At 44.2% G+C, this 23255-nt stretch overlaps 1 protein-coding gene across 11 annotated transcripts in view; it reads left to right on the plus strand.

Moving 5' to 3' along the window:
- The window catches only part of ACACB (acetyl-CoA carboxylase beta), a 166411-nt gene that overhangs the window by 67984 nt on the left and 75172 nt on the right, over positions 1-23255 (plus strand). For all 11 annotated transcript variants that reach the window (XR_012420593.1, XR_012420594.1, XM_065524772.1 and 8 more), the window contains 6 exons: positions 2922-3131; positions 3753-3923; positions 16005-16166; positions 18396-18559; positions 22480-22630; positions 22714-22817. Coding sequence is in view for 9 of the 11 variants with exons in the window: in XM_065524772.1 (XP_065380844.1) it covers positions 2922-3131; positions 3753-3923; positions 16005-16166; positions 18396-18559; positions 22480-22630; positions 22714-22817 (962 nt within the window). In the remaining 2 variants the exon portion in view is untranslated. The remainder of the gene's footprint in view (positions 1-2921; positions 3132-3752; positions 3924-16004; positions 16167-18395; positions 18560-22479; positions 22631-22713; positions 22818-23255) is intronic.

Below are 23255 nucleotides of genomic sequence, written 5' to 3' on the forward strand. Positions count from 1 at the left end.
TAGAAATGATTTCAGAGATACAGGATCAAAATAGCTGTTTGTGACAATTTTGGCCTATAGAGGAATGGCATATTTTATAAATTTTAGTACTCTTAGTATTTCTAATGTTTGTAGATGATCTATTTTATTTTATTTTTGAGACAGAGTCTCACTCTGTCATCCAGGCTGGAGTGCAGTGGCACGATCTCAGCTCACTGCAACCTCGGCCTCCCAGGTTCAAGTGATTCTAGTGCCTCAGCCTCCCGAGTAGCTGGGATTACAGGCGTGTGCCACCTCACCCAGCTCATTTTTGTCTTTTTAGTAGAGACAGAGTTTCACTATGTTGGCTGGACTGGTCTCAAACTCTTGGCCTTGAGTGATCCGCCCACCTTGGCCTCCCAAAGTGCTGGGATTACAGGTGTGATCCACTGCGCCCTGCCTGATCAATTTTAACTGTAGGAACAAATGGCATATATACTTACTGGTAGCTAGTTTTCTTCTTTTAAAACGTTATGTCTGTTATTAGCAATGTTTAGAAAACATTTATACTGACAATCTTCCCATTCTTAAAGCTAACTATTTTAATATTTCTAGGTTTTCTTCTAGACCTTCTTCATATGTATATTTTAAAGAACTGTATTCAGTCTACACAAAATTTTGTTCTGCATTTAAAATATTTCAAATTGTAGATCATGAATATTATTATGTTATTCCAGCCCTGGCAATTATTTTGATGATTACTCAATATTTTATGTGTGGCACTAGCCTTATTTATGAAACCTTTCCTTTTTTGTTAAATGTTTAGCTTATTTCCACTTTGTTATTATGAATAATAACACTATAGTATAATATGATATTTAGTACTATAAATAACACTTAGCTATTTTTTTTCCTCTTCTGAATTTTTTTCTTGGATAAAGACTTGGGGAGAAAGACTTAGTTAAATAGCATGCACTTTACATGCACTTCCATTTTTCTTTTTTTTTTTTTTTGAGACAGAGTCTCGCTATGTCGCCCAGGCTAGAGTGTGGTGGCACGATCTCTGCTCACTGCAAGCTCCGCCTCCTGGGTTCACGCCATTCTCCTGCCTTAGCCTCCCAAGTAGCTGGGACTACAGGCGCCCGCCACCACGCCCAGCTAATTTTTTGTATGTTTAGTAGAGACAGGGTTTCACCATGTTAGCCAGGATGGTCTCGATCTTCTGACCTTGTGGTCCGCCCGCCTTGGCCTCCCAAATGACTGGGATTACGGGCGTGAGCCATTGCACCCAGCCTTTACATGTGCTTTCAAATGCATATCAGTACATTGCTTTCTAGGAGTTTTACTGATTATACCACTCTTGGTATAATATGTGAGTGTTGTATAAAGCAGCAGTTTCACTATCGCTGTATCTCTGTTGGAGTATACAGGTGTTTTGGGGATTTGGGTGGGGGGAAGAATTGATATTAAAAGGCAAGTTGAAGCAGCAGTACAAAAAATTCATGTCTATCCTTCACCCAGTTTCACTCGTTAATATTTTTCATATAACTTTGCAACTAAGAGATTAACGTGGGCACTTTTCTGTTCAGTAAACTCCAGACTAGATTGAATTTCATCAGTTTTTGCACTAATGTCCCTTTCCTGTTGCAGGATTCATTCCTGGATTCCATATTGCATTAGAGGTCATACAGATTTTAAAGCTTTTTTGCTTTTTAAAAATAGACTTTATTTATTAGAGCAGTTTTAGGGTCACAGCAAAATGGAGCAGAAAGAATAGAGAGTTCCCACATACCCCAGGCCCTCATGTGCACACAGACCCCCAAGCTTTTTTATTTTACTTACATGAGTGCACTATGAATATGTTCGTCATGTAGAGAGTCAATCAAGTCAGCAATGTGTTAAGAATAAAAAAGGAAAAACCCTTTTCCCCCATCACCTTCCGACTTTCCTTTCTCAGATGTAACCACTGTTAGCAGCTGCCGGGGGGGTCTCCTTTCAGCACCGTCACTGTATATACTTTTACATAGACATTCATACAGTTGTTTTATTATTTTTTGCGTGAGTTCATCCCATACATTATTGCAAATTACTTTTTTAAAACTTAATTTGTCTTAGAAATCATTGTGCATGAATACTTTTCACATTGTCTTTGAGAATCTCTAGAAGACATGCCTATAAAACAATGCCTTTCAGCTCTTAACAGGATGAAGTAAGTTTGTCCTTAGATTCCAGCCGGGAGAGCTAGCTGAGAAAGTGCAGTAAGTGGAAGAAAAAGACAACCACAGATTAGTGTGTTTTGGTCCCATTTTCATTCAAAGAAACTTTCTATGTATGTGTCGCTATATGCATAGAAGAAAGCCAGTTTGGACACCAAACTCTTAACAATACATTATATTTAGGGGATGTGATTGTGGGGAGATTTTACCATTTCACAAAGTTTGACTTAAAAAGAGAATATGTTGCAGGTAGTGACTATCTGGGACTGGTGGTGCAGATGATAAGGGAATTTACCAAGACAATTGTAGGTAAAGAAAGGCAGATTTATTGGAGGAAGTATGAAAATATGTTGCAAGATTGCAACAGGCAGCACAGCCAAGAAGGGGCTGTCCTCAAAGAGGCAAGGGCTGGTGGGAGGTTTTATAGGGTGGTGCTGGAGGAGGGGCTATGAGGTTGTTATGTCCTGGGGTTGTTTGTGATTAGTCATCTCTTAAAGCAGTTGTTCATTGTTCTTTCCCACCTGGGGCCGTCCGCCACCTGGGGCCCCTTTCTCATTACTTACTGTGGAGTCAGGACTCCACAGAATATTGTATCTTTGAGACAACAAAAGTAAAAGATCAGCAGAGTCCTGGATGAGTACCCTAAACACATCACTGCCTTTGTTTTATGTTCTCTCCTGAGAACTTCCAGAAGCTTCCAGAGCTGGTTTCCCCATGAAGATCAGGCTGCTCTGCTTCCCCCGACAGGTACAGAGTGAGATCCCAGGCTCGCCCATCTTTCTCATGAAGCTGGCCCAGCACGCCCGTCACCTGGAAGTTCAGATCCTCGCCGACCAGTATGGGAATGCTGTGTCTCTGTTTGGTCGCGACTGCTCCATCCAGCGGCGGCATCAGAAGATTGTTGAGGAAGCACCGGCCACCATTGCCCCGCTGGCCATATTCGAGTTCATGGAGCAGGTACACTTCTTAGAGCCCAGGCAGCAGCTTCAGAGAGAGCTGTCTCAGCTTAGAGTCAGGAAGAACTTTCTATGGTCAGTGTGGCCGGTTGGTGGCATGGGTGCCTAACAGGAGGGAGGAGGGCCCATTCCAGAGGTGATTTCAGCATCACACAGGTTTATTGGATTAGCCGGTCTGTGAACTCCCCAAATATTTCTTTTCTTTTTTGAGACAGAGTCTCACTGTGTTGCCCAGGCTGGAGTGCAGTGGTGCGATGATAGTTCACATCAGCCTGTAACTCCTGGGCTCAAGTGATCCTCCCACCTCAGCCTCCCGAGTAGCTGGGACTACAGGAATATGTCGCCATGTCTGGCTAATTTAAAAAAAATTGTTTTTTGTAGAGACAGAGTCTTGCTATGTTGCCCAGGCTGGCCTTGAACTCGTGGCCTCAAGTGATCCTCCCGTCTTGGCCTCCTTAAGTTCTAGGGTGACAGGCATGAGCCACCACACCTGGCCAGTCCCAAAATATTTCACACATAGCAGGTGCTGAGTCTGCATTTGGTGAAGGAACTGATAGTCACCATTTACAGTTCCCTGAAAAGACCTCTGGAACGCCCTTGGCCTCTTTCTGTTTCTTCACAGTGTGCCGTCCGCCTGGCCAAGACCGTGGGCTATGTGAGTGCAGGGACAGTGGAATACCTCTACAGCCAGGACGGCAGCTTCCACTTCTTGGAGCTGAATCCTCGCTTGCAGGTGGAACATCCCTGCACGGAAATGATTGCTGACGTCAATCTGCCGGCTGCCCAGCTACAGGTGAGAAAACAGGCTCAGGGCCTTGGGACTTCTCCGCCCTGGGTTGGGGGTCCATGTGCTGCTCCCATTAGTCCATCGCGCCCATCTCTTGGCTGACTGTCCCAGGGGAATGACTGGCCAAAGAGCACTTTGAGAAATCTGTAAAAGCTACAGTTCTCCCTGGGAAAATATCTTCTATACAATTTCAGGGCATTCATAGACCTAGAGAAATGTTTCTTAACCTTTTTATCATTATCACTCCCTGCAAGGATCCTTTGGACACATTTTATATCCTAATCCCTTCTTGTGAAATTTTAATATCACAGATATACCACATATCTGTTTGGATATTATAGATATATCTGTGCTTTATTCATGAAAAGAGTGAGTTTTTTTCACTCCCAAGAACAAATATTTGTCTCTTCAGAGGCAGTATCACCCTTGTTAAGAATATGTGACCCAGAGTTATAAACTCTTGGGTTAAAGGGAACTCTAAATTTTTTTTTATTTTTAATTTTTATGGGTATATAGTAAGTATATATATTTACAGGGTGCAAGAGATTTTTGTTTTTGTTTTTGTTTTTTTGAGACAGAGTCTTGCTCTGTGGCCCAGGCTGGAGTGCAATGGCACTATCTTGGCTCACTGCAGCCTCCGCCTCCCAGGCATGCAGTGTGTAATAATCACATCAGAGTAAATGGGTATCCATCCCCCTCCAGCATTTATCCTTTCTTTGTGTTATGGTGTTGTGAATATTCCAATTATACTCTTTTTTTTTTTTTTTTTGAAACGGAGTCTCGCTCTGTCGCCCAGGCTGGAGTGCAGTGGCCAGATCTCAGCTCACTGCAAGCTCCACCTCCCGGGTTCACGCCATTCTCCTGCCTCAGCCTCCCAAGTAGCTGGGACTACAGGCGCCCGCCACCTCGCCCGGCTAGTTTTTTGTACTTTTTAGTAGAGACGGGGTTTCACCATATTAACCAGGATGGTCTCGATCTCCTGACCTCGTGATCCGCCCGTCTCGGCCTCCCAAAGTGCTGGGCTTGAGCCACCGTGCCCGGCCCCAATTATACTCTTTTAATTTTAAAATGTACAATAAATTATTGTTGACTGTAGTCGCTCTGTTGTGCTATATCAAATACTAGGCCGTATTCATTCTATTAATCACTACATTTTTGCACCCATTAACCATCCCCGCCTTCCATGCCCCTCTCTCTTCCTTTCCAGCCTCTGGTAGCCATCATTCTACTCTCTGTGTCTGTGAGTTCCATTGTTTTAATTTTTAGCTCCCACAAATGAGTGAGAACATGCAAAGTTTGTTTTTCTGTGCCTGGCTCATTTCATTTAACATAATGTTTTCCAGTTCCATCCATGTTGTTGCAAATGATGGTCTCATTCTTTTTTCATGTCTGAATAGTATTCCATTGTGTGAAGGTACCACATTATCTTTTTTCTTTCTTTCTTGTTTTTGAGATGGAGTCTCACTCTGTTGCCCAGGCTGGAGTGTAGTGGTGCGATCTCAGCTCACTGTAACCTCCACCTCCTGGGTTCAAGCAATTATCCTGCGTCAGCCTCCCTAGTAGTTGGGATTACAGGTGCATACCACCATGCCCAGCTAATTTTTGCATTTTTGGTAGAGATGGGGTTTCACCATATTGGCCAGGCTGGTTCAAATTCCTGACCTCAGATGATCCGCCCACCTCAGCCTCCCAAAGTGCTGGATTACAGGCATGAGCCACTGTGCCCAGCCTGTACCACATTTTCTTTATCCAATCATCTATTGATGGACATTTAGGTTGATTCCAAATCTTGGCTATTGTGAATAGTGCTACAGTAAACATGGGAGTACAGATATCTCTTCGATATACTGATTTCTTTTCTTTTCAGTATATGTTTAGCAGTAGGATTGCTAGATTGGTGGTTCTACTTCTAGTTGTTTTTTTTTTATTATTATACTTTAAGTTCTAGGGTACATGTGCACAACGTGCAGGTTTGTTACATATGTATACATGTGCCATGTTGGTGTCCTGTACCCATTAACTCGTCATTTACATTAGGTATATCTCCTAATGCTATCCCTCCCCCGCCCCCTCCCCACAATAGGCCCCGGTGTGTGATGTTCCCCTTCCTGTGTCCAAGTGATCTCATTGTTCAGTTCCCACCTATGAGTGGGAACATGCGGTGTTTGGTTTTCTGTTCTTGTGATAGTTTGCTGAGAATGATGGTTTCCAGCTGCATCTATATCCCTACAAAGGACACAAACTCATCCTTTTTTATGGCTGCATAGTATTCCATGGTGTATATGTGCCACATTTTCTTAATCCAGTCTGTCATTGATGGACATTTGGGTTGATTCCAAGTCTTTGCTATTGTGAATAGTGCTGCAATAAACATACATGTGCCTGTGTCTTTACAGCAGCATGATTTATAATCCTTTGGGTATATACCCAGTAATGAGATGGCTGGATCAAATGGTATTTCTAGTTCTAGATCCTTGAGGAATCACCACACTGTTTTCCATAATGGTTGAACTAGTTTACAGTCCCACCAACAGTGTGAAATTGTTCCTATTTCTCCACATCCTCTCCAGCACCTGTTGTTTCCTGATTTTTTAATGATCGCCATTCTAACTGGTGTGAGATGGTATCTCATTGTGGTTTTGATTTGCATTTCTCTGATGGTGAGTGATGATGAGCATTTTTTCATGTGTCTGTTGGCTGTATGAATGTCTTCTTTTGAGAAGTGTCTGTTCATATCCTTTGCCCACTTTTTGGTGGGGTTGTTTGCTTTTTTCTTGTAAATTTGTTTGAGTTCTTTGTAGGTTCTAGATACTAGCCCTTTGTCAGATGAGTAGATTGCAAAAATTTTCTCCCATTCTGTAGGTTGCCTGTTCACTCTGATGGTAGTTTCTTTTGCTGTGCGGAAGCTCTTTAGTTTAATTAGATCCCATTTGTCAATTTTGGCTTTTGTTGCTGTCGCTTTTGGTGTTTTAGACATGAAGTCCTTGCCCATGCCTATGTCCTGAATGGTATTACCTAGGTTTTCTTCTAGGGTTTTTATGGTTTTAGGTCTAACATTTAAGTCTCTAACCCATCTTGAATTAATTTTCATATAAGGAGTAAGGAAAGGATCCAGTTTCAGCTTTCTACTTATGGCTAGCCAATTTTCCCAGCACCATTTATTAAATAGGGAATCCTTTCCCCATTTCTTGTTTTTGTCAGGTTTGTCAAAGATCAGATGGCTATAGATGTGTGGTATTATTTCTGAGGGCTCTGTTCTGTTCCATTGGTCTATATCTCTGTTTTGGTACCAGTACCATGCTGTTTTGGTTACTGTAGCCTTGTAGTATAGTTTGAAGTCAGGTAGTATGATGCCTCCAGCTTTGTTCTTTTGGCTTAGGATTGTCTTGGCAATGTGGGTCTTTTTTGGTTTCATATAAACTTTAAAGCAGTTTTTTCCAATTCTGTGAAGAAAGTCATTGGTAGCTTAATGGGGATGGCATTGAATCTATAAATTACCTTGGGCAGTATGGCCATTTTCACAATATTGATTCTTCCTATCCATGAGCATGGTATGTTCTTCCATTTGTTTGTGTCCTCTTTTATTTCACTGAGCAGTGGTTTGTAGTTCTCCTAGAAGAGGTCCTTTACATCCCTTGTAAGTTGGATTCCTAGGTATTTTATTCTCTTTGAAGCTATAGTGAATGGGAGTTCATTCATGATTTGGCCCTCTGTTTGTCTGTTACTGGTGTATAAGAATGCTTGTGATTTTTGCATCTGGATTTTGTGTCCTGAGACTTTGCTGAAGTTGCTTATCAGCTTAAGGAGATTTTGGGCTGAGACGATGGGGTTTTCTAAATATACAATGATGTCATCTGCAAACAGGGACAATTTGACTTCTTCTTTTCCTAACTGAATACCCTTTATTTCTTTCTGTTGCCTGATTGCCCTAGCCAGAACTTCCACCACTATGTTGAATAGGAGTGATGAGAGAGGGCATCCCTGTCTTGTGCCAGTTTTCAAAGGGAATGCTTCCAGTTTTTGCCCATTCAGTATGATATTGGCTGTGGGTTTGTCATAAATAGCTCTTATTATTTTGAGATACGTTCCATGAATACCAAATTTATTGAGAGTTTTTAGCATGAAGGGCTGTTGAATTTTGTCAAAGGCCTTTTCTGCATCTATTGAGATAATCATGTGGTTTTTGTCTTTGGCTCTGTTTATATGCTGGATTACGTTTATTGATTTGCATATGTTGAACCAGCCTTGCATCCCAGGGATGAAGCCCATTTGATCTTGGTGGATAAGCTTTTTGATGTGCTGCTGGATTCGGTTTGCCAGTATTTTATTGAAGATTTTTGCATCGACGTTCATCAGGGATATTGGTCTAAAATTCTCTTTTTTTGTTGTGTCTCTGCCAGGCTTTGGTATCAGGATGATGTTGGCCTCATAAAATGAGTTAGGGAGGATTCCCTCTTTTTCTATTGATTGGAATAGTTTCAGAAGGAATGGTACCAGCTCCTCCTTGTACCTCCGGTCGAATTCGGCTGTGAATCCATCTGGTCCTGGACTGTTTTTGGTTGGTAGGCTATTAATTATTGCCTCAATTTCAGAGCCTGCTATTGGTCTATTCAGGGATTCAACTTCTTCCTGGTTTAGTCTTGGGAGAGTGTAAGTGTCCAGGAAATTATCATTTCTTCTAGGTTTTCTAGTTTATTTGCGTAGAAGTATTTATAGTATTCTGTGATGGTAGTTTGTATTTCTGTGGGGTCAGTGGTGATATTCCCTTTATCATTTTTTGTTGCATCTATTTGATTCTTCTCTCTTTTCTTCTTTATTAGTCTTGCTAGCGGTCTATCAATTTGATCTTTTCAAAAAACCAGCTCCTGGATTCATTGATCTTTTGGAGGGTTTTTTGTGTCTCTATCTCCTTCAGTTCTGCTCTGATCTTAGTTATTTCTTGCCTTCTGCTAGCTTTTCAATGTGTTTGCTCTTGCTTCTCTAGTTCTTTTAATTGTGATGTTAGGATGTCAATTTTAGCTCTTTCCTGCTTTCTCTAGTGGGCATTTAGTGCTATAAATTTCCCTCTACACACTGCTTTAAATGTGTCCCAGAGATTCTGGTATGTTGTATCTTTGTTCTCGTTGGTTTCAATGAACATCTTTATTTCTGCCTTCATTTCGTTATGTACCCAGTAGTCATTCAGGAGTAGGTTGTTCAGTTTCCATGTAGTTGAGCGATTTTGATTGAGTTTCTTAGTCCTGAGTTCTAGTTTTGATTGCACTGTGGTCTGAGAGACAGTTTGATATAATTTTTGTTCTTTTACATTTGCTGAAGAGTGCTTTACTTCCAACTATGTGGTCAGTTTTGGAATAAGTGTGATGTGGTGCTGAGAAGAATGTATATTCTGTTGATTTGGGGTGGAGAGTTCTGTAGATGTCTATTAGGTCCGCTTGGTACAGAGTTGAGTTCAATTCCTGGATATCCTTGTTAACTTTCTGTCTCGTTGATCTGTCTAATGTTGACAGTGGGGTGTTAAAGTCTCCCATTATTATTGTATGGGAATCTAAGTCTCTTGTAAGTCTCTAAGGACTTACTTTGTGAATCTGGGTGCTCCTGTATTGGGTGCATATATATTTAGGATAGTTACGTCTTCCTGATGAATTGATCCCTTTACCATTATGCAATGGCCTTCTTTGTCTCTTTTGATCTTTGATGGTTTAAAGTCTGTTTTATCAGAGACTAGGACTGCAACCCCTGCTTTTTTTTGTTTTCCATTTGCTTGGTAGATCTTCCTCCATCCTTTTATTTTGAGCCTTTGTGTGTCTCTGCATGTGAGATGGGTCTCCTGAATACAGCAAACTGATGGGTCTTGACTCTTTATCCAATTTGCCAGTCTGTGTCTTTTAATTGGACCATTTAGTCCATTTACATTTAAGGTTAATATTGTTATGTGTGAACTTGATACTGTCATTATGATATTAGTCAGTTATTTTGCTTGCTAGTTGATGCAGTTTCTTCCTAGCATCGATGGACTTTACATTTTGGCATGTTTTTGCAATGGCTGGTACCGGTTGTTCCTTTCCATATTTAGTGCTTCCTTCAGGATCTCTTGTAGGGCAGGCCTGGTGGTGACAAAATCTCTAAGCGTTTGCTTGTCTGTAAAGGATTTTATTTCTCCTTCACTTATGAAACTTAGTTTGGCTGGATATGAAATTCTGGGTTGAAAATTCTTTTCTTTAAGAATGTTGAATATTGGCCCCCACTCTCTTCTCGCTTGTAGAGTTTCTGCCAGGAAATCTGCTGTTAGTCTGATGAGCTTCCCTTTGTAGGTAACCCAACCTTTCTCTCTGGCTGCCCTTAACATTTTTCTTTCATTTCAACTTTGGTGAATCTGACAATTATGTGTCTTGGAGTTTCTCTTCTCGAGGAGTATCTTTGTGGCATTCTCTGTATTTCCTGAATTTGAATGTTGGCCTGCCTTACTAGGTTGGGGAAGTTCTCCTGGATGATATCCTGCCGAGTATTTTCCAACTTGGTTCCATTTTTCCCGTCACTTTCAGGCACACCAATCAGATGTAGATTTGGTCTTTTCACATAATCTCATATTTCTTGGAGGCTTTGTTCATTTCTTTTTACTCTTTTTTCTCTACATTTCTCTTCTTGCTTCATTTCATTCATTTGATCTTCAGTCACTGATAATCTTTCTACCAGTTGATCGAGTCAGTTACCGAAGCTTGTGCATTTGTCACGTAGTTCTCATGTCATGGTTTTCATCTCTATCAGTTCTTTTAAGGTCTTCTCTGCATTGATTATTCTAGTTATCCATTCATCCATTCTTTTTTCAAGGTTTTTAGTTTCTTTGCACTGGTTACGTAGTTCCTCCTTTAGCTCTGAGAAGTTTGATTGACTGAAGCCTTCTTCTCTGAACTCGTCAAAGTCATTCTCCGTCCAGCTTTGCTCTGTTGCTGGCGATGAGCTGCATTCCTTTGGAGGGGGAGATGTGCTCTGATTTTTTGAATTTCCAGCTTTTCTGCACTGCTTTTTCCCCATCTTTGTGGTTTTGTCTGCCTTTGGTCTTTGATGATGGTGACGTACTGATGGGGTTTTGGTGTGGGTGTCCTTTCTGTTTGTTAGTTTTCCTTCTAACAGTCAGGACCTTCAGCTGTAGGTCTGTTGGAGATTGCTTGAGGTCCACTCCAGACCCTGTTTGCCTGGGTATCAGCAGCGGAGGCTGCAGAATATTGCTGAACAGTGAGTGCTGCTATGTGATTCTTGCTCTGGAAGCTTCATCTCAGGTGTACCCCACCGTGTGAGGTGTGAGGTGTTGGTCTGCACCTAGTGGGGGATGTCTCCCAGTTAGGCTGCTCAGGGGTCGGGGACCCACTTGAGCAGGCAGTCTCCATTCTCAGATCTCAACCTCCGTGCTGGGAGAACCACTGCTCTCTTCAAAGCTGTTGGACGGGGACTTTTACATCTGCAGAGGTTTCTGCTGCTTTTTGTTTAGCTATGCCCTGTCCCCAGAGGTGGAGTCTACAGAGGCAGGCAGGCCTCCTTGAGCTGCGGTGGGCTCCACCCAATTCGAGCTTCCTGGCAGCTTTGTTTATCTACTTAAGCCTCAGCAATGGCGGGCACCCCTCCCCAGCCTCCCTGCCACCTTGCAGTTAGATCTCAGACTGCTGTGCTAGCAATGAGGGAGGCTCCATGGGCGTGGGACCCTCTGGGCCAGGTGTGGGATATAATCTCCTGGTGTGCCGTTTGCTAAGACCCTTGGTAAAGCGCAGTATTAGGGTGGGAGTTACCCGATTTTCCAGGTGTTGTGTGTCTCAATTTCTCTTGGCTAGGAAAAGGAATTCCCTTCCTCCTTGTGCTTCCCAGGTGAGGCGGTGCCTCGCCCTGCTTCAGCTCTCACTGGTCGGGCTGTACCCGCGGACCAGCATCAGCTGTCTGACACGCCCCAGTGAGATGAATCTGGTACCTCAGTTGAAAATGAAGAAATCACCCATCTTCTGTGTCACTAATGCTGGGAGCTGGAGGCTGGAGCTGTTCCTATTCGGCCATCTTGGGCACCCATCTACTTCTAGTTTCTTTTTTTTTTAGTAGAGACGGGGTTTCACCGTGTTAGCCAGGATGGTCTCGATCTCCTGACCTCGTGATCTGCCCGTCTCGGCCTCCCAAAGTGCTGGGATTACAGGCTTGAGCCACCGCGCCCAGCCTACTTCTAGTTTTTTTGTGGAACCTCCATATTGTCCTCCATAGTGGTTGTACTAATTTTGAGTCCTACCAACAGTGTATGAGGGGCCCCTTTTCTCCACGTCCTTGCTAGCATTTCTTTTTTTTTTCTTTTCTTTCTTTCTTTTCTTTCTTTTTTTTTTTTTGAGACTGAGTCTTGCTCTGTCACCCAGGCTGTAGTGCAGTGGTGTGATCTCAGCTCACTGCAACTTCCACTTCACAGGTTCAGGCAGTTCTCCTGCCTCAGCCTCCTGAGTATCTGGGACTATAGGCGCATGCCATGATGCCCAGCTAATTTTTGTATTTTTAGTAGAGACAGGATTTCACTGTGTTAGCCAGGATAGTCTTGATCTCCTGACCTTGTGATCCACCCGCCTCGGCCTCCCAAGGTGCTGGGATTACAGCCTTGAGCCACCATGCCTGGCCGCTAGCATTTCTTATTGCCTGTCTTTTGGATAAAAGCCATTCTAACTGGAGTGAGACGATGTCTCATTGTAGTTTTGATTTGCATTTCTCTGATGTTCAATGATGTTGAGTGCCTTTTCATATGCCTGTTTGCCATTCGTATGTCTTCTTTTGGGAAATGTCTATTCAGATCTTTTGTCTGTTTTTAATGGGATTCATTAGACTTTTTCCTACTGAGTTGTTTTAGCTTCTTTTTTGTTTTTGAGACAGAACCTTGCTCTGTTGCCCAGGCTGGAATGCAGTGGCATGATCATGGGTCACTGCAGTCTTGACCTCCTGAGCTCCAGTGATTCTCCCACATCAGCCTCCTGAGTAGCTGAGACTACAGGTGTGCACCACCATGCCCAACTGACTTTTTAAAATTTTTTGTAGAGATAAGGTCTCGCTATGTTGTCTAGTGGTCTCAAACTCTTGGGTTCAAGCAACCCTCCCACCTCAGCCTCCCAAAGTGCTGGTGTTACAGGCATGAGTCACCCTGCTCATCCTTGAGGTGCTTATGTATTCTGGTTATTAATCCCTTGTCAGGTGGATAGTTTGCAAATATTTTCTCCCATGCTGTGGGTTGTCTCTTCCCTTTGTTGATTGTTTCCTTTGCTGTGCAAAAGTTTCTTAACTTGATTTGATCCCGTTTGTTCCTTTTTTGCTTTAGTTGTCTGTGCCTTTGGGGTATTACTCAATAAATTTTTGCCCAGACTGACATTCCCAAGAGTTCCCCGAATGTTTTCTTCTAGTAGTTTCATAATTTGAGGTCTTAGATTTAAGTCTTTAGTTCATTTTGATTTGAAGAATTTGATTCTTCATTTATGATTCGGCATATGGATATCCAGTTTTCCCAGCGCCATTTATTGAAGAGACTTTTTTCCCACTGCATGTTCTTTGCAAATTTGTCAAAAATGAGTTCACTGTAGATGTATGGATTTGTTTCTGGGTTCTCTATTCTGTCCTGTTGGTCTATGTGTTTGTTTTTATGTCAGTGCCACCCTGTTTTGGTTACTGTAGCTCTGTAGTATAACTTCTAGTCAGGTAATTTGATTCCTCCAGTGTTTGTTCTTTGTACTCAGGATGGTATTGGCTATTCTGGGTCTTTTGTGTTTCCATATAAATTTTAGGATTTTTTTTTTTCTATTTCTGTAAAGAATGTCATTGGTATTTTGATAGGGATTGCATTGAATCTATAGATTGCTTTGGGTAATACAACCATTTTAACAATACTGATTCTACCAAACCATGAACATGGAATATCTTTCCATTTTTTTGTGTTCTCTTCAATGTCTTACATCAATGTTTTATGCTTTTTATTATCAAGACCTTTTACTTCTTTGGTTAAGTTTATTCCAGGGATTTTATTTTATTTGTAGCTATCATAAATGGAATTACTTTCTTGATTTTTTTTTCCAGACCGTTTGCTCTTGGCATATAGAAATGCTACTGATTTTTGTATGTTGATTTTGTATCCTGTAGATTTACTGAATTTTTTTTTTTTTATCAATTTGAATAGTTTTTTGGTGGATTCTTTAGGTTTTTCCAATTTTAAGATCATATCATCTGTAAACAAGCATAATTGGACTTCTTCCTTTCCAATTTGGATGTCCTTTATTTCTTCTCTAAATTGTTTTTATTGTTTTCTTCCTTCCTTCTTTCTTCCCATAATGGGATCTCATTATATTGCCCAGGCTGGTCTCCCTCCCTTCCTCTTTTTCTTCCTTCTGCAGAATTAAAAAAAATTTTTCTCTATTTTTTTTAGTTTGAAAGATTTCAAAAAAGTTGCAAGAATGATACAATTAACACCCATACACCCTGCATGTAGATCCATCAGTTGCCACATTTGCTTTGCCTCTCTTCTGTCTGTTTGTATAATTTTAGGGGGCGCAATCATTTTTTTTTTTTTTTTTTTTTTTTTTTTTTTTTGAGATGGAGTCTCTCTCTGTCACCCAGGCTGGAGTGCAGTGGTGCGATCTTGGCTCACTACAACCTCCACCTCCCAGGTTCAAGTAATTCTTCTGCCTCAGTCTCCCGAGTAGCTGGGATTATAGGTGCACGCCACCACACCCAGCTAATTTTTGTATTTTTAGTAGAGGCAGGGCTTCACCATGTTGGCCAGGCTGGTCTCAAACTCCTGACCTCAATTGATCAGCCCACCTCGGGCTCCCAAAATGCTGGGATTACAGGTGTGTGTCATTGTGCCTGGCCATGGGCTCAATCTTTTGAGCAGTGGTTTGAGTGAAACTTCGTAACATATGGCCTCTGAATACTTCATTCTAAGGGCCCCCTAGAACAAGAACATTCTGGTCCAATACCCTAGTGCAGTTATGACACTTGAGAAATAAGCATTGATACCACATCTATATCTAACATATACCATTCACATTAAATATTTTCCCTGTTGTTCCAATAATGTCTCTTTATGGCTGTTTTTTGTTTGTCTCTTAAATCCAGGATCCAACCCAGGGTGACATATTCCATTTTATTTTCATGTGTCTTTAATCTCTTTAATCTGAAAGCATTCCATAGTCTTTTTTCATCCTTGACATTGGCATTAATTTTTTTTTTTTTTTTGTGATGGAGTCTTGCTCTGTCACTCAGGCTGGAGTGCAGTGGTACCATCATGACTCACTACGGCTTCAACCTCCCACGCTTGAGTAATCCTCCTTCCTCAGCCTCCTGAGTAGCTGGGACCACAAGTGCAAGTCACCATGCCCGGCTAATGTTTTTTTAATTTTTTCTGTAGAGATGGGGTCTCATTATGTTGCCCAGACTGGTCTCCAACTCCTAGGCTCGAGTGATCTGCCTGCTTCGGCCTCCCAAAGTGCTGGGATTACAGGCATGAACACTGGCATTTTTGAGGAGCTCAGGCAGAATGTCCCTCACTGTGGATTTCTCTGATGTTTCTTCCTTGTTCAATTCCTGCTACACATTTTGGCAGAATGCTACACAGGTGTTGTGTCCTTAATACATCCCATCATGAAGCATGCTAACTCTGATCATTTGGTTAAGCTGGTTCCATAATTGTCTATTTTTTACCAATTCTTCATGTCCAGTTTCCTGTTTGGGTACCCTTTACAAAAACCTCCTTTAACTCTACAGCCAACATGGTTACTTCTCACCTTCCCTAGCTGTAAAAGTCTAGTGCGTGTATTACTTAATGCATGTATTTTCTTGTGTGATGTCCTTTCATAAATATTTTTCCTTTTCCCAAATGTACTATTTGCTCCACCATGAAAGATTCATGCCTTATGACTTTTTCTTTCTTTGGCTTTCTGGCCACAGTAGAGCACCATGTTGTCTATAGAGTAGTGTCTGTATATCCTAAATCATTGACTGAACCTCTATTGCATCTACCACTGTGCCTGGTATTTTGGGGCCGTGTTCTGGTAGGGCTGACAGTCTGTGGGTTGGATCTCTTGATTTTAGATCGCCATGGGCGTGCCACTGCACCGGCTGAAGGATATCCGGCTTCTGTACGGAGAGTCGCCATGGGGAGTGACTCCCATTTCTTTCGAAACCCCGTCAAACCCTCCCTTCGCCCGAGGTCACGTCATTGCCGCCAGAATCACCAGTGAAAACCCAGATGAGGCAAGTTATGCGGGCCCCTGTGTTTTCACCATCTCAGATCTCCCAGCATGTGGGGACCCTGGATGTTGGCCTGAGAAGAGACACCCATAAGCTATCCAGGCATCTCAGTTTACAAATGGGGAAACTGAGGCATGGGAAGGGACAGGCCATGGTTTATTGGATTATTGGATTTATTGGATTTTTATTTATTTTTATTCTTGTTTTTGTGAGATGAAGTCTCACTCTGTCACCCAGGCTGGAGTGCAGTGACGCAATCTTGGCTCACTACGACCTCCGCCTCCCAGGTTCAAGCGATTCTCCTGCCTCAGCCTCCCAAGTAGCTGGGATTACAGGTGCCCGCCACAATGCCCGGCTAATTTTTGTATTTTTAGTAGAGACGGGGTTTCACCATATTGTCCAGGCTTGTCTCGAACTCCTGACTTCGAGTGATCCTCCCGCCTTGGCCTCCCAAAGTGTTGGGATTACAGGCATGAGCCACCGCACCCAGCTGGATTTATTGGATTTTTGGATTATTGCCAGGCTCTGGGCCGAGCCTTCCCGTGTCTCAGTGCTCTCTTATAGGAACTCCTGCTGCTGGACATTGTCACCCCACATTACAGGCAAAGAGCCTGGGGTAACTTGCTTCCTGTCTCTTGTCTGGGACCTGCTGAGACCCGTCAGTGGATTCCAAAAGCCATGCCTATCTTTGGGACAAGCAGCCAGGTTTAGAACCCTAGTCCTTGGATTTCTGGCCCCGTGTACTTTTTGCCACAGTATAAAGTCTGGCTCATTGTAGACAGTCCCTTTGTGACTTGGTCTTACTTGGGTCTTAAAAAACAAACCAACTGGCATCCCTTACAGTTTACATGCATAGCAACCATTGATTGTCACAGGACTCATCAATCTACTACAACTTAATGGCTTAATTATTACAGTCAGGAATCTGGGGGTAAGAGAGGGTACACCTCCACCCCTTTTAATTAAATAATTTTAAGCTAGGGTAGCCGCATTCATTTGGGGTTCTTGGCTGTGAACCAAATACCGACTCTGGTGGACATGCAAAGGGGGAATTTTTTGGAGGGATGATGGCTAGTTCCCAGGTTCCTGGGAGGATGGAGGACCAGGTATGGTAACAGCCCAGGCACTTGGGTCTCTCCATCTCTCACCTCTACATACCTCTCCCAGAAACCTTCATCCCTTAGTTCAGGAGCCCTAATCCCAGTGACAGGTGCCATGTCCACCCACTCTTACCAAAATTGTACTCAGAGGCAGACGGGCCATTCCCCCAGAGGGGATCAGGTGTGTGTTGGCAGCAGCCTGGCCGATGGGGTGAGGAAGACGGGGATGGAGGGAGGGAGGGAAGAAGGGGTAGAAAAGGAAGGAGGGAAGGGGGAAGTGAGGAAGGAAGAAGGGAGAGAGAGAGGGAGAGAGGGAAGGAGGAAGGAAGGAGAGAGGAAAGGAAGGAAATACCGATGAAATGGCCCCTTCCCAGCAGCAAGGGCCCTGCCTGGGACGCCCTAGATTTCTTCACCTGCAGAGGTTTTCATTATCCAGAATTGGAAATCTAACCTGTCTTCACTTTTATTTAAACTTTTTATTTTCAAAACGTCAATCATATAAAGTCAGAATGTCCCTTCACCCAGCTCCAATAGTCATCAACATTCGCCCATTTAACACCTGCACTGCCATCTCTGTCCCAACTCACTTATTTTGTTTATTTATTTATCTAGAGACAGGGTCTTGCTCTATCACTCAGGTGGGAGTGTAGTGGCATCGTCGTGCCTCACTGTAGCCTAATCTCCTGGGCTCAAGAGATCTTCCTGCCTCAGCCCCACAAGTAGCTGGGAGTACAGGTGTGTGCCACCACACCTGGCTAATTGTTTTTATTTTTTGTAGAGATGGGGTCTCCAGATGTTACTCTGGCTGGTTTTGAACTCCTGGGCTCAAGTGATCCTCCTACCTCTGCCTCCCAAAGTGCTGGGATTACAGACATGAGCCACTGCGACTGATCCAACTTGGTTATTTTTTTACAGTTAAAAAAAATAAGGATTATAGGCATTGAGGTGCTCATATGGGTACACCCATGAATAGATACATCCATGCCTGTAACAAGAGATATCAGTGTTTTATTGAGTACCCTAAGCTTTTGGTTAGGGTAGGGGTTCTTGGGTTTTCCCAGGACTGAATTCTGATGAAAATATATCTGGAATAGTGATTTCTTCTATTTTGCGTTTTCTGTCCGGACTCCAGGGGTTTAAGCCGAGCTCCGGGACTGTCCAGGAACTGAATTTCCGCAGCAGCAAGAACGTGTGGGGTTACTTCAGTGTGGCTGCTACTGGAGGCCTGCATGAGTTTGCGGATTCCCAGTTTGGGCACTGCTTCTCCTGGGGAGAGAACCGGGAAGAGGCCATTTCGTCAGTATCTCTCTCCCTTCCTTCTTTTCTTTCCTTCCTTCCTTCCTTCCTTCCTTCCTTCCTTCCTTCCTTCCTTCCTTCCTTCCTTCCTTCCTTCCCTCCCTCCCTCTCTCCCTTCTTCCCCTCTTCCTTCCCTCGCTTTTTCCTCCCTTCCTTCTTCCCTTCCTCTCTTTCTTCCTTCCTTCCTTCCCTTCCATTGTCTTCCTTCCTTCCTTCCTCCCCTCTTCTGCCCTCCCCTCCCCTTCCATTCCCTCCCCTCCCCTCTCCTCCCCTTCCCTTCTTTCCTCCCTTCCTCCCTGTCTTCCTGTCTTCTTTCTTCCTCCCTTCCTCCCTCCTTCCTTCTTTTCCTCCCTTCTCTGCTTTCCTCCCCCTCCCTTTCTTCCTCCGTCTTTCCTTCCTTCCTTCTTTCCTTCCCTTCCCACTTCCTCCTTTTCTCAATTCCTTCCTTTAAGAAACTAAAAGGTCCCCTGGGGCTTCAGATACAGTTGCATTTGAGGAGACCCAGAAAAGTAAATCACAGGGTAGGCCCCATTTTAAATACCCTGTGCTTGAAGTTCAAGATCAAAACCTGCCCTTTTCCTTTATTGAAGATCCACAAAGTAAAATGAGTGCACCATGTCATTTGGTCTTGAGCTCATAAGAGGTCTAGCTTGAAGGAGATCTAAAGATCGTTCAAGGAGTACCCAAAGGTTAAAAGGTGCTAAGTACTATAGCTGAAGAAAGGGGGAAGGAAGCTCCTTTACATTTAAACCTTATCGGTAGTTCCCTAATTGGTTGTATTTCATGTGGAAGACTAAATTTTAAGGAGTGTGTCCTGCTGTGAACCACCCACCACCGAGGCCTGTGACAGCAGCCCCATGTCCCCAGCTCAGCCAAGTCCTCCCATGCTTGTGATAGTTTCTGCAGAGCTGAGAAGCCCACATTGACAGAGGGACCCCCAAATTCTGACACACCACATCCAACACTTGCCGTGACTTGACATGGGTGTGGAAAGGTAGAAAACTAGTTTACTTTGTAATTAAAGGTTTTTGTGTGGGTAAATAACTGCCCTTCGGAGTGAAAAAATCCCAAAGGCCTTAGCATTAAAATCTGGCCTGGGGCACTTAGCCATGAATTGAATTGAGTTGGGCAGTTTTGATGATCAGGCTTTCTTTGCCAGCTTAGAATAATTAATTTTAATCATGCTTAGTGAAAAATTGAGATCCTTGAAGTTTATGGAAGATTGCAGCAAAAAGGGCTTAATGGGACGCGGGAGACAGGTCAGCCAACCCAGACCCCTCCAAGTGAAGTGACCTGTGGCTTGTCACGTGCTACGAGTGGACCAACTGCAACTTCAACAGAACTCATAGGCAGAAATTCCAGCTTTTCTTATTGCTCTTAGTGAGAGTCCAGCAGGGGGATCAGCTCTCCTGGTTTTCCTGGCACTAGTTTCTCAGGCTGAAGGACTTCTCAGTGCTAAAATGGGGACCGCCCAGAGGAAACTGGGACAAGCCACGCACCTGTGAGGCCAGCGGGTTAACTCAGACCCGGCTTCCAGACCCACAGGTGACTCATGGCCTGTGGATACCCTTGGTTTACCTCATTGGGTCTTCATTTTCTCACCCCCAAAGTGGGGTCATCAGTGTCCTTCCCTGTTACCTGCTGACGGCACACAGGACGCTGCCAGACATGAAAACTTTCTCGGCTGGGCACAGTGGCTCACGCCTGTAATCCCAGCAGTTTCGGAGGCCACGGCGGATCACTTGAAGCCAGGAGTTTACGACCAGCCTGGCCAACAGGACGAAACTCTGTCTCTACTAAAAATACAAAAATTAGCGGGGCGTCCTGGTGGCCACCTGTAATATCAGCTATTCAGGAGGCTGAGGCAGGAGAATTGCTTGAACCTGGGAGGTGGAGGTTGCAGTGAGCTGAGATGATGCCATTTCACACCAGCCTGGGCAACAAGAGTGAAACTCCATCTCGAAAAGAAAAAAAGGGGGCTCGGTGGCTCACGCGTGTAATCCCAGCACTAAGTTCGAGACCATCCTGGGCAACAAGACTGAAACCCCATCCCTACTAAAAATATAACAATTAGCCAGGCATGGTGGTGGGCGCCTGTAATCCCAGCTACTTGGGAGGCTGAGGCAGGAGAATCACTTGAACCTGGGAGGCGGGGGTTGTAGTGAGCTGAGATTGTGCCACTGCACTCCAACCTGGGCGACAGAGTGAGACTCTGTCTCAAAAGAGAAAGAAAGAAAGCTTTCTCTCCCAGAAGAAGAGGTATTCAGATACCTGCCCACACTCACCGTGAAGCCATAGGGAGTAGAGGTTTAGCCATTTGTGTTTTTTTTCAGGTGGAGTTTCGCTCTTGTTGTCCAGGCTGGAGTGCAATGCCACGATCTTGGCTCACCGCAACCTTGCCTCCCGGGTTCAAGCGATTCTCTTGCCTCAGCTTCCCAAGTAGCTGGGATTACAGGCATGCACCACCACGCCCGGCTAATTTTGTATTTTTAGTAGAGATGGGGTTTCTCCATGTTGGTCAGGCTGGTCTTGAACACCCGACCTCAGGTGATCCGCCCACCTTGGCCTCCCAAAGTGCTGGGATACAGGCGTGAGCCACCACGCCCAGCCTGAGGTTTAGCCATTTGAACTGGTGCACTTGGAGATTGGAGGCTATGTGTTGGGGAGAGGCAGCCATGGGGCCCACCAGGCCCCTGAGCTGGGTGACAGTGCCATCCATCTGCAGGTGCACCCCACATACACAGGTGGAGCAGCTGTGTGGATGGTGAGAGGGTGGCACCAGCTCTGGGGACAGGAGGAGATTGGAATAGGTCAAGGAAGAGACAGAGGCAGTGACCAATTTTCCCTCTGTCTTTTCTTCTTTTAAGAGATGGTGTCTCACTGTGTTGCCCAGGCTAGAATGCAGTGGTGTGATCATAGCTCACTGCAGCCTCAAACTCCTGGGCTCAAGTGATCTTCCCCCTTCAGCCTCCTGAGTAGCTGGGAATACAGTCACGTACCACCAAGCTTGGCTGATTTAAAAAACTTTTTTGTGGAGATAGGGTCTCACTATTTTTCCCAGGCTGATCTTGAACTCCTCGCTTCAAGCAGTCCTCCCACCTCAGACTCCCAAAGTACTGGGATTACAGGCGTGAACCACCATGGCTGGCCGGTTCTCTGTCTACTAATCATTAACTATTATAGTCAATAATGATAACAATGGTAACTAATCACGTTCATTGTAGTTAACATTTATTGACCAGTGGCCATGTGCATTACATGGGTTGTCTCCTTTCAATTCGGAAACACCCTTCTGAAGTCAGGGCTGTTTCCCCATTTTCCTTATGAGGAAAGTGAGGCCCAGAGCTCCCAAGTCACTTGGCCAGGATTACCCAGGCAGTAAACCGTGGTGCTGAATCAGTGTACTGGCTGTGTCAGTCAGAGCCTTCTCTTAACTCTTGTGCTTTTCTTTTCTCTTTCCTTTCCTTTCCTTTTTTTTCTCCTCTCCTCTCCTCTCTTTTCTTTTCTTTTCTTTTTTTTTCTTTTCTTTCTTTTCTTTCTTGAGACAGAGTCTCGTTCTGTCGCCCAGGCTGGAGTGCAGTGGCGATCTCAGCTCACTGCAACATCTGCCTCCCAGGTTCAAGCGATTCTCCTGCCTCAGCCTCCCGAGTAGCTGGGATTACAGGTGTGCTCCACCATGCTGAGCTAATTTTTGTGTTTTTGGTAGAAATGGGGTTTCACCATGTTGGTCAGGCTGGTCTCGAACTCCTGACCTCAAGTGATACACCTACCTCAACCTCCCAAAGTGCTGGGATTACAGGCATGAGCCACCACACCTGGCCACTCCTGTGCTTTTCTAGTTCTCTGAACCACATGATTGCAGCAACTCCGTTGATGTATGCATGAATTTGGAGAATGATCCATGTGCCTTTCCCTTCAAGGAACATGGTGGTGGCTTTGAAGGAACTGTCCATCCGAGGTGACTTTAGGACCACCGTGGAATACCTCATTAACCTCCTGGAGACCGAGAGCTTCCAGAACAATGACATCGACACCGGGTGGTTGGACTACCTCATTGCTGAGAAAGTGCAGGTGGAGAGTGAGCTGCCTGTGTCTCCCCTCTGGATGGCCGAGACCTCAGCTTCCTGAGGATACTGAAGTACATTCTCTCCTAGGCGGAGAAACCGGATATCATGCTTGGGGTGGTATGCGGGGCCTTGAACGTGGCGGATGCGATGTTCAGAACGTGCATGACAGATTTCTTACACTGCCTGGAAAGGTAGGGCCTGTGGCAGTTCCCTTCTGCTTTTGTGATATGTGTTAGCAGCTTAGGAGGCAGAACCTGTCTCCTTTATTTGTGTGGCCAGTTGGTCACCAGGCAATTGGTGAGTCTCTCCTCCAGTCTTGCCTCGGGGAAATTCCTCTGCGGATCAACCTAGGCCACCCTCAAAGAGGCGGTGGGTCAGGGAATGGGATTCTCGAGGCCAGGGTGGCAGTCAGTGTACAGACTGTTGTGTAGAGATCCATGCTGACTTGTGTAAGGTACATCATAGTAGTCAGGAGTTCTGAGTTCGAGGAGGTGGATTTGGGAAGCAAAGCGGCTGAAAGGTCATCTCTACAAATGGGTGCATTCCCAGACCTGAATCAGAGGGTCATCATAAAATGGACCAGAATGGAAAGCAACCAGGCGATCTCTGTTAGGATAGGCCGGGGTTTC

The sequence above is a fragment of the Macaca fascicularis genome, chromosome 11 (assembly GCF_037993035.2).
Source record: "Macaca fascicularis isolate 582-1 chromosome 11, T2T-MFA8v1.1".
In the NCBI taxonomy this organism is placed as follows: domain Eukaryota; kingdom Metazoa; phylum Chordata; class Mammalia; order Primates; family Cercopithecidae; genus Macaca; species Macaca fascicularis.